A 12,073-nucleotide genomic window follows, 5' to 3' on the forward strand; every position below is an offset into this window, starting at 1 on the left:
ATTAACAAACACTCATAGCAGACCATCATATAGGGATGTGACCTTTAAATCTCATGTGAGCATTTTGCTACGCAGTACCAAGCATGCTGACAGTATTGACCTCGAGCTGGAGGTGGATCCTCTAAATGTCGACCACTTCTCATGCACACCACTGGTGAGTGGTCAATATTTCCTGAAGGGTTATGCGGTCTGAATGTGTAACAACATCCCCATTGTTCTCTCCAGATGTGGGCATGTGCTCTGGGTCATACTGATGCAGCACTGGTGCTTTACCAGTGGGACCCAAGAGCTTTGGCCATTCCCGATTCTCTGGGACGCTTGCCGCTCAACATCGCCAGATCCCGCGGCCACACACGACTGGCCGAACTCTTGGAGCAGCTACAACAAAGTCCTCAAACTCCAAGTCAGGCTGCTGACATATGGATGGACCGGTGGAGAGGAGGCTCTGAGCTCAACAGAATAAATAACAGTCACTCCTCAAATCCAAATTCAGGTGGGAGAAACTGTCACCAAACAGTTCTGTGCTAATGTAATACCTTAGTCAGTATGGAGTGAGTTATTTTTTTCAGTCACAACAGTTTTTGGTAGTGTTGTGCAAAAGATCATACTATCCAAAACTAAGACTTGCCCGAGACCAGAACTCACAGCACAGAAGTCAGAAGACTTTTGGGAGAAGCAACCAAGTTGAGACCAAGGTCAAGACAAACACAAGCTGAGACCCTGAGACAACCAAGACCATAATAATACATTTTAAACAAGCATAACAGGGTTGAACAGTTAAAGAGCATTCTTGCTTTATTTTTTATTTTCTTTCAAATACATTTGACAACTAAAAACAGTGTCTGCAACTCTTTCAAAGGACAACGCGCAAAAAACACTTTTTAAACGTAATTCTTCGAAAAAAAGTCAGCTGCAGCTCCAGCTAGCAACCATAAGGATGACAGTCGCTTGAGAATATGGATTCATGTCATTTTATTTACTGTATGCTAGCAAAGCAAAGAGAATTTATTTGTATAGCGCATTTCATACAAGAGGTAACGCAATGTGCTTGCCATGATTAAAGGCATTTGAAAACAAAGAGATAAAACATTTAAAATGAGATAAAAACAATAAAAATGACAAACACTATATTTAAAAAAAGACAATTAAAACTACATATAGTGCAAGCAATATGATCAAAAAGTGGATACATTCTAAAAAGGATGAGAAAAAAGAAGCGTTTTCAACATGAATTTAAAACATTCATACTTGGGGCTGACCTCACCTCTGTTGGCAACTTATTCCATTTGTGTGCAGCGTAATAGCTAAATGCTGCTTCATCATGTTTGCTTTGGACTCTGCGCTCCACTATTTGACCTGAGTCAGTCGATCCCAGAGCTCTACTGGGTTTGTATTCCGTCAGCATTTCTTTCATGTATTCGGGACCTTAATCATTTAGTGATTTATAGACCAGTAGCAGAACTTTAAAATCTATTCTAAAGCTGACTGGAAGCCAGTGCAAGGACTTTAGGATTGGCGTTATATGCTCTGACCGCTTTGTTTTGGTCAGAAGGCAAGCAGCAGCATTCTGAATGAACTGCAGCTATTTAATACTTTTTTGGGGAATTCAGTCAGAAGACCATTACAGTAGTCAAGTCTACTTGAGATAAAAGCATGAATGAGCTTTTTCTCGTCTGCTTGACACATACAAGACTTGACTCTAGATATGTTTTTCAGATGGTAGAAGGCAGTTTTTGTGATTGATTTGGTATGATTGTTGAAAGTCAGGTTGGTGCTAGTGCTGACATGACAACAAAATTTGGACCTTGACTTTATACCCGCATAAAGTATCAATACTCGTACTGAAACAATACTACAGCGAAAATTTGAGAAACTGTAAAAGCAATGCAATAAAAACTGACATAACAACTTCTAATGCCATTATACATTTTTTTATTAATTCAAAACATTGTGAGAACATGGCAACAAACTTGAGAAATTATGTAATAATGGAATCTGCCCGTTCTTAACATTTGTCATTGAAAAAAAAAAAAAAAGATCAATCCTGATGTGTTGCTAGTTAGCACATTTGCCTCAGAATTCTAAGGACTGGGGTGCAAATCCCGGGTACGCCTGTGTGGAGTTTGCATGTTCTATGGGAATATATGTTACAGAATGCTAATAAATTCTTGTTTGTATTGTTTTTTCAGAACTGAGGAGATCCAGGACTGAGAGCCAGTCCAACAACCAGAACTGGAACCAAACAGGACACAGAACTTCACAGGAAACCCAGGGAGAGCAAGGGGGTCCACCCGCAGCTAAGAGACTCAAACCCACTCAGCAACAGCTCACTAATTCAGTCTCGAGCAACCTCAACCCCCTCCCCAACCACCACAGACCCAACACTCACCCTTCGCCTCTATCACGGCCTCAACCAACCCAACATCCCAACCTCAACAATCGGAGCGCACCTCCTGCCAGCTACAGTCCTGACTGTCCGCAGCTCCCCACCCCCTCCTTCCCCCACCTGCAGGCCAGGATAGGGGAATCTGGAGGGGGCACCAGATGGAGCCTGAGACAGACTCTGGGGCAGCGTAGCCTCGCCAGGAGGATTTTAGGGAAGGAGAGACTGGCTGTTCACCTGCGCCAGAGAGTCCTATCTGATAGGGGGGAGGAGACAGAGCTGCTGACCTATCAGGATAACACAGAGGACTTGCAGGTAGGGAGGGTCCTCTGTCCGTAGATTTTAAAAGTACTGTGGTACCTTGACTTATTGTACATGCACCAAAAGAGTTGGGTCACGAGCCAAAATTTGATTCACAAGCAAGCTTCACGTAGACAGCTGCTCGAGTTAAGTGGAAAAAAAGGAAACATTCACTTGTGTTCTTTCGGAAATTTGTTCAGTGGTACACATAGTGAAACACATCACACACCCCCACTATATTTGGATATATATGTTGCATCATAACAGAAAAGTACAAATTGGACAGACTTGCCGCATTGGTAATATATATGTATTATATGTTTAGGTTTCCAGAATTTCAAGGGGGTTAGGGCATGTTCTCAAAGAATTATTAAGATTTGTTACAGGGATCCGCAAGTCTCTGCTTGCAAATAATTTTAGTGCATTACTTTTTATCTGAAGAGTGACTTCTTTTCCTACATCATCATCGTGGTCCATCAGAATGCCACAAAAATGTGTTGGGAAAACTGCTTTTTTTTTTTTTTTTATGACCGTTTTGGATTGCGTTGACCCCGAGTGAAGTTTGATTTTGTGTATGCATGCATGTGTGCCTGTGTTTGTGTTGCAGATGGACATTTCAATGCTTGCTGATCACATCATGGAGACATCCACTGCTCGACTTAAACAGGAGGATATGGAGACTGAAACAGACTCTGGAAGGGTGGGCCTCAGCGGCGATGTCAAACTACTGTCTGGTTATCTTGCTGAGGTGGAAAGGTAGGTCAAAGCATTCTAAAATGTTGTCATGAAATCTGATTCAAAGTTTTCTATGCTCACTTTGATTGCTGCTGCTCTGCAGGTTCCTCAATGCCAAGCCCCAGACTCCCGGCCCGAAACCGAACTCTCACTCAGGGCCTGAGGGTGAGCAAAGTTGTCAAACTGAGCAAAGCCCAGCCACGCCCCTCTGACTGGATCTCCTTCCTCTCTGCAGCTATGAAAGCAGAACGGTTGAAAATGGACTCCTCCTTTCTTGCCATGACGGAAGCCGAGCAGAGAGAGCTGTGTGAGACCATCAGGAATGCTCTGCACTCCCTTAGAAAACACAAGGTATCCATGATCTCATATGACCTCCACTTCAACTTGAGAGTACTCTTCGTGTCATGTATCTGTCTTGTGCGATACATGTTTGCTTGCTTGCATGAGCAGCTTACATACAAATTCTTACCATCACCCCCTTCAGGGTCCTATTCAGGAACAACGCAAAGAGATTGCAGCAGTGATTCAACGCTGCTATAAGAGATACAAGCAGGTATGATTCAATGTTCAGTCAGCATTAAACTGACCTACGTTGCTAATTAAGCTATTCATTTCTTCTCCGCTACTTATGCTAGGGCGTGTTATAAACAAAAATAGATGTACAGCAATGTTTTTATGAACATTTGCATGAATTGCTTTGACAAAGTCGTTTGTATGCTCAGGCTATGATCTGGAGAAGAAAAATATATATTTTTTAACTGTATTTTATTTTATTGGTTCTCAAGCTGGGGTCCATGGGGCCATAACGTGGGAGTTGCAAAACAATTTGCAATAAATCATTTGACTTCAATACCATAATATTACAACTTTATCTTGTAAAAATATCATTCTCAAAAGATTACGACATTTTATCCCGACATAAAAGGTTTTTATTCCGTTTGGAGGGGGACATGACTTTTCTCTTAGCATTAGTTTTCAAAAACAAAAATATTTATTGATTATTGTGACAATACAACTTTTCTCTGAAGTATAGGAAGACCTGCTTTAGTCAATTGAAGAGCTTGTATTTTGAGGTAAGCGTGAACACAACATAATTATTGGGCAGAACTTTTGTTGCGCTAAAACCTTTATTAACCAAACACGCAACATTTAGAGTAACATTTGACTTTATTTGACATGCAAGTTTAAAAGGTAAACATTTGTTCAAGTAATAGCCATCACAGTACCTCCAGAGGAGCAGTAGCCAAATTACTGTGCAGATGGCAAGCTCTTTTTGCAGTCTGCATTCCATTTTTGTTTTATTGTGACTGTCTTCTTGTTACTTTGCTTTATTGTACTGATCAGCCTGTATAGGGATGCATGTACCAAAAGACCCACTGCATGGCTAATTTGCATAAAACACCAAGCTGGTGTCCGTTATGCACCGGTCTGCGGCCTTTACCTTCAACTTTAAAATCAGCAAATTAAAATACACTTTCTGGTTTGTGTTCTGATATTTTTTTTTATTATTATTATCGTCAACTGAGCAGACTTTTTCTTTGAACACTTTACACGTCCATATTTTTCCCCTTTGTCATTGCTGGTTCCTTTCTGTTGTGTCATCACAAAGAAAAAAAAACACTTTGTATTTATTATATCTTGGATTAAATTAGCCATTTATTGAAATGTATTTTCTTTTATTTATTGTAAATATTTAAATGAACAAATTTGACGAAAGCAAATTTCACATATAAATTTGATCATTTCTGTTTCATTAATACAATTCTTTAAATATGTAAGTACTGTATAATTTAAGTGCTGATGATCAACATTTTTAAAATGACAATTCATTTTTGTTTATTATTAAAGTTAAGTATTTCTCATATATTATATACACATTTTATCTTTACTTTTATATTTTCTATGGATGACTTGGCTCATTTGTCAATATTTAAAATCAAATGTGGTCCCTAAACACAGACGTTTGCCTGAAGCTTGTTTACATCTTCACTGAGTTGAAGTCTCATGAGATATGTTGATTTTTTTTTTCTGTGCAACTTTTAATAATTAAATATTTTTGCGGTTTTCAAATTTTCTAACCTCAGCGGAATTTAGGGGTCCCAAGGGACGGCAGTTTAGGTAATTATTTTGTATCTTACGTATTATGGAAAACTGAGCACTTAATATCTTTGATATCAACCTAACTGAACATATAGTGAACATATATACTAGTATGTTTCTGGTCCTCACTAGTAAAACGAGAGACGATATGAACCATAATCCATTAAGCATTTCTGGTGAAAAGATGCTATCTTTTGGTGTCAATATAATCCAAGCTACTGTGATCCCATTTGAGAAAAATAATCTCTGTTTTTAAATGTTTGATAACAACCTGGGGTTGTGTAATTGACATACTGTATACAGTAGTTTTTTTGCCTGTACTTTTTAAGGTTGACAAGTTTGGACAAGAGGATGAAGTGTACCACTATGTTTTCAGTTTGATGACATTTCCAAAATTGTCATTATGCTTATACTTGCCGACCAGAATATTCAATTTTAAACCAATTGCGGAAGTGCAGCAGTCGATTGAGCACTCTAGAAGAACAACTCAATCGCACTCGTAGAATGACTGGATCCCATTAGTAATGTTTTTGGGTTTCTTTAGTACTAATGAGGACGACATGAACCGGAAGCTTGATATCAAGGCTATTGAATAAATGCTCAAATAGCTTTCTGCAACAATCCACCTTTTAGGTCACACCATCTTTTTTTTTTTTTTTAAGATCCTGTGTTCAGGAAAACAAAAGTTCAAATTTCAGTTTTGAATGAAGATTTTACAACATTGCTGTTTTCAGTATGCACTTTATAAGAGGATGACCCTGGCAGCCATCCTGATCCAGAGTCGTTTCCGGAGTTTTCACGAGAAGAGGAAGTTCCAGCAAAGTCGCAGAGCAGCAGTCCTCATACAGCAATACTATCGCTCCTACAGACACTCCCTCAGGTTCTTCAACTATACAAACACACTTCATTTATTGTGTGCCCCCCTCGCCCTAAAAAAAACTAAACTCACATCTAGCTCTTTGCCTACAGCAACCTTCTAACTAAAAAACAGAACCAAGCAGCACGCAAGATCCTGAGGTTCCTGCTTCGATGCCGCCACAGGTGAGTCGTAGAAATTGACTCACAGGTGCACGCAAACCCAAGAACACACATACACACATTCACAGCCCACTGCCACGCGGCATTGGTGCTAACAGCTGCTGTTGTTTTACTGTTCCTGCGAAGCCCTTTGATGGACCATAGGCCCTTGAAGCGGGTGAGTCTCTCTCTCTCTCTCTCTCTCTCTCTTCTCTCTCTCTCTCTCTTCTCTCTCTCTCTCTCTCTCTCTCTCTTTCTCTCCCTTTCTTTCTCTCTCTCACTCACTCTCCTGGTGGCAGGTGCCTGTTTGCATGTGGGGGGAGGAGAGGGTATCCAGGCTGATTATCCTTCTCTCTCTCTCTCTCTCTCTCTCTTTCTCTCTCTCTCTCTTGCACACTCGCTCTCTAATCTCTCCCTTCCTCATTCTTCTGTCTGTCTTGTCGAGGACTGCGGAATGATGGTGCTACTTCTGCATGACTGAGAGATAGATAGAGGGGCACTCTTGCACATGGTCTTCCTGGGGGCATGACATAATTTGGGGACTCAAATGTCTTGCTTGTCTCCTTTTTTTTTTGTGTGTGTCTTGGGGGGGCGGGGGTGGGCTACAATTTCAGGGGTGGAAATTTGCTGTAGGAAACAAAGTGTGGGCTATTAGATGGAAAGCGATTTACCGACATGTACAGACACAAAACGAAAAATCATTCTAATGTATTTCCAATATGTGTCTTTACACCAGGGTCAGAGAGCAGAAAAAGGACAGGGGTCCTGAGAGTCCTCCACCAGGCCCCACCCACAGCCCACTAAGCCTGTGATATTCCCCTCTCTCCTTCTTTATCATTTTCTTCTCCAAACTATATCCCATACTGCCCTCTCTCCTGCCCCTTCCATTCTCTTTTCTCCCTTTTTTGCTCGCCCTCTATCCTGTCTTCTGTCGTGAGGAAGAATCTTCTCAGACAGACGGAGGACAGGATAGGTGTCCATCATGGCAGCTCAGACAGACAGACAGACAGACAGACTACTAGGGCAAGCCCAGGGATCTGGCTCTGTCCAAAGAACTGATCCTCCTCCACAGTTCACTGGGAGGCCATCACATTAACCTCATGGCATTGTTTGCACTCTTCATGGGTATGTTTCCAAACGGGAGGAAGCGGATGGCGGCTGGTGACGGCGCGGCGCCGATTGGATGTGGTGCAAGGCTTCAGCTCGCTCACTCGCCAAAGGCAACTTTGACTTGCCGAACTCATGCAAAGCCCGTCGCGTTTTGTGCCCAAACACTGATCCATGAAAGGATGAGAAAACATAAACCAAAAAAAAAAGAAAAACGCACTTCTATGTTGCATTTGCATGCAGGTTATTTCTTCGTTCCTTTCGCTCATTCCTCCTCGCCATCATGCTGAAGAGCTCTCGAGGCAAACCATCCTGTTAATGCGGTATAACCACAATATTCACCAACCACTCTGACTCACATTACTTACAAACGTATCAATCAGTCACCGGATCAAAAGGGGAGGAACCTACTTGAATGTAAGAGGAGCATTGTTTCCATGAGGGTCGGGGTCTGAATTAACGATGTCTTAATTTGTTACATGGACTTTGTATGGCGTTCGTTCTCAGAGGCGGGACTTTGCTCGCCCGCGTGCTGTCAGTGTTTGTTCAATTCAATGCATGTGTTTGAGCCAAGAGCTCCTGCATGCTTGCCAAACTGCTTTCGTGTTGTTTCTTTTGTATTTCTACTGTATGTGTAGTTGTGTCTCACTGGTCTCATCGACTTATCCTTGCCCTGCGTAATGTGAATTGTGTAAGGACAAATGACATATTTTGGGTGCTTTTTCTTAAAAAAAAAAAACGACAACAACAAAGTTTATTTATTTAGGGGTCTAATTATTTATTTAAGAGTGGTTAAGATTGACACAGGTTTCCCCCCCTCCCTTATGTGCTAAAATATGACATGTTGCAGTGGTTAAATGTCTCTGTTAGTTTGTTCTTTGCGTGAACCTCTAAATCCTAGCTGTCATTTGAGGAAAGAGTCACATACAGTAACATTGCCTTGACTTCTTCCTGACTCTTGAGAGGTCTCTATGCTTGCTCTGTACAGGACGCGGGTCCAGTACCTACCCAGATACAGGGCACTGATCCCCGTATTAGCCCATTCGGGCAATCAAATCCATATTTTGGACTACTGCATATTCCTGTATATAAACTGACGAGGTAAGGGGATATGAGGACCCTGAAACTTTTTCATAAGAGGACTGTATTTAAGATTATAAATTATTTTACTCCCATAATGAGAACTTAACATAGAGACCTGGCTACACAGGACGGCTGTATCGCTTGTAAATAATGTAGATATTACAAACTGAGTAATGTGCATGATATTTAAGACGCAGAAACAACAAAAAGAACATGTTACTGGCTATGGACTGTGAGAGGATTTTAACGGCTTCACTTTAAGAGTATCCACTATAAGTGTTACTGAAAAGAACATTTTGTTCAAGCATGCAAATGAAAAATCTGATGTTAGAATTAAATAAGTGGGAAAACAAAGTTAGTTGAAACAATGATCTTTCAGACAAAACATTTACACATTGTGCTTTTGTTCTTTGGCTCGCAAAAATCTAACACTTTTTGCCGGTAGTGCCAATTATAATGAATGCTATTTTGCCTAATTTTACGTTGGGGAAAAAAAAAACACCCAAAAGATAGAAAGATGCACAGAGGCAACACACGCAGACAATAAACAGTAGACAAGATAGTAATAGCTCAACAGTAGTTCGACTAGAGGATGACATTGAAGATGCAATTGTTAAAATAATGATGAAGATGCTGAGAAAGTTTAAATGTGAATGCATTGACCCAAGAAAAAAAAAAAAGCAAGAGGGTGCTACATTCTTTACAATGTGGTTGTGCTTCAGCAACATGCTACCTTTAGTTTAAACAATTCTCGCCATTCGGTCAAACAGAATGTCTCCTTCTCACTCTTCATTTCTTTTTCTCTTCATTGTCACTGCTGTTATATATAACATGTGCTTAAGCACTCTGGAAAGCTCTGTTTAGGAAGTGCCTGATCAATAACAGAAAAGTGCAAGTTCATATCAGGAAATAGCTATTGTATGTTCTCCGAATGGCTGCCAGTTCCCTTTTTCTTTTTCCTAAATGGTGTATTAAACAAATGTCAGTGTCGGACTTGATTCAACTTCCATGCAAGTTACAAGTTACATGCACTAATTTGTCAGACGTTGGACTGAATGCTCATTTGTCATTTTTCAGCCGCTTGTGTGTGCGTATGTGTGTGTGTGTGTGTGTGTGTGTGCGTGTGTGTATGTATTGTACAGTATTTGAATCCCACATTCTCTGAATTCTCTTTATAAAAGATACTGTCGCAAGTCAATCAAACGTCTTGGTGTCAGAGCCTGTTTTCCTGCAAAGGTTCACATGAAAATGTTCTCGTAGCATTAAGCATAAAATACGAACACAGCGGTTTTCCAGACAACAAAATGACTGTCCTGTACACTCTTACCCCTTCTCTCTCGCTCTCTCTTGCTCTCTCTCTATCTAACTTTCTCTCTCTCCCCCCTCCCTCCCTCTCACCCCATGACTCGCACTCACACACGCACAAGTCCACACAGTCAGAAACACAAGAAAGCCACAGTCTTTCTCTCTGCGCTTATGTCTTGGGGAACAGTTCAATCTCTCCCTTAGATTTTACTCAGGGTTGAAGAACAGGGAGATGATATGTGGAGTGTCACTAACTCATTGGTACTAACAGCGCTGTGTATGTGTAGTCCATACGCTAGGGATAATGTTTATCTATGAATAACGAACATCTCCTTTTCTAATGTGGTTCTTGACTGGCCCTCTCCCATGCATATGGTCTCATTTTGTGAGGCAGTGTTTGTGATCTGTTTGCTTTATCTAAACTGCAACGTGTGTCTTTTTTTCTATGAGAAAAGAAAAACAACTACTGAGTGATTTCTAATGGTCATAAACGCACAAGATTAATACTAAGAATTAAAAATACTGTAAGTTGCAGCCGTGTGTCAGCTTGATTAAAACACTAGCTGAGTCTAGTGTTATTTACACTCTATTTGGAAGATCTCGAAACTGTGTTCTCAGTATCCCTTTCAAAGAAACAAACACTCCTCCCGCCTCATCACAACTCCTTTTTTGGATTCTCAAAACACAGTCATACTGCAATATCCTCGCGCACAGAATGGCTAACATAGACATCGCTACGTTTGTGTTTATGGAGAGGATGCCGGCTGTAATAAAAACAAAAAAAAGATTATGCCATCAAAAGTTAAGATACAAGTGAGAGAGTTGCTGGCAAAGGTGCGGAGATGGCCTCTGTTTGCCAGCGGTGCGCCTGGAAAACGGTACCTGTAAACCTTTTTATGCCTTGTCTCTGAGGCAGCGTGGCCAAACATCACATTGCATGCTAGAATGGTAGACCCTCATAGATAAGCTAAGGCTGAGACATCTCCACATCCCCGTCTTCCCTCTGTCTCATCTCCTGCTCTATTCCAACCTTGCCTGCTGTTGTGTTTTCCATGACGATCATTCCTCTTCTTTTGTAGCCTACTTCGACTTCCTATGTTCTAATTTTTTTTGTTTGCATGCACAAGCATCACAAAACTGTTGATGTTTTTAAGAGAATATTTTGTTGCTGAGGCCATGCAAAGTGTTTTGAATATTGCCATTATATGTGGAATATGTCCTCTGAATGCTTTACATAATTTCTGCTGTAAAATGAAATCAGAATAAAAAAGAAAATTTGCACTTTAAGGTGTCTTTGCCTGGTATTTATTTCGATTTATGTTGCATTAGCGGTGTGAAACCTATTTCTTTTCAGAGGCGACTTGAGTTTTTGCAAGACTTCAGAGGGACATGTTAAGTGTATGAAAAAAATTAGATGCAAGACTTGGACAAACGCTATACTGGTTATCCCTCCATTTTCTGAGCCACTAATCCTCACGAGGATCACGGGGGTGCTGGAGCCAATCCCAGATGTCATCGGGCAGGAGGCAGGATGCACCCTGGACTTGTCCCCTTCCAATCGCAGGCCGCATAGAGACAGACAACTGTTGCACTCACAATCACACCTATGGGCAATTTAGAATATCCAATTAATGCATGTTTTTGGGAATATGGGAGGAAACCAGATTGCCCAGAGAAAACTCATGCAGGCACGGGGAGAGCATGCAAACTCCACATAGATAGGGCTGTTGCTCCGCCATGCCGGGTGCTACATACATTCAATTCCGTACAATTATGACAAAGGAACGTGGAGCAACCGTTCACAGGTGGATTTTTTTTTTCTTTTTTTGGAATGATAGCTCGACGGTGACAAAAAAATAATAAACCTCGTGAAAATCAGTTGACAAATTAAAAAGTATTTCACTGCTCATGGGTTTATTTCAAAAGGATCGTTGACCTTGCTGGCATACCTTGTCTTCCTATCGATGCTAGTACCACATTTTAGGAATCATTGGTTTAGTATTTTTAAGATACTGTATAGAGGTGAGCAGCAGCCCTATATCC

At 40.9% G+C, this 12,073-nt stretch overlaps 1 protein-coding gene across 1 annotated transcript in view; it reads left to right on the plus strand.

Annotated features, from left to right (window-relative positions):
* Positions 1 to 9,928, plus strand: part of LOC133507949 (calmodulin-binding transcription activator 1-like) — a 67,250-nt gene extending 57,322 nt beyond the window's left edge. The window contains 10 exon segments of the mRNA XM_061833558.1: positions 76 to 154; positions 226 to 493; positions 2,190 to 2,698; positions 3,291 to 3,439; positions 3,522 to 3,627; positions 3,629 to 3,769; positions 3,903 to 3,971; positions 6,253 to 6,398; positions 6,488 to 6,559; positions 7,272 to 9,928. Of these exon segments, the coding sequence (XP_061689542.1) occupies positions 76 to 154; positions 226 to 493; positions 2,190 to 2,698; positions 3,291 to 3,439; positions 3,522 to 3,627; positions 3,629 to 3,769; positions 3,903 to 3,971; positions 6,253 to 6,398; positions 6,488 to 6,559; positions 7,272 to 7,347 (1,615 nt within the window). The 3' untranslated portion in view covers positions 7,348 to 9,928.
* Positions 9,929 to 12,073: the final 2,145 nt, after the last annotated feature.

This window comes from Syngnathoides biaculeatus, chromosome 10 (assembly GCF_019802595.1).
Source record: "Syngnathoides biaculeatus isolate LvHL_M chromosome 10, ASM1980259v1, whole genome shotgun sequence".
In the NCBI taxonomy this organism is placed as follows: Eukaryota; Metazoa; Chordata; class Actinopteri; order Syngnathiformes; family Syngnathidae; genus Syngnathoides; species Syngnathoides biaculeatus.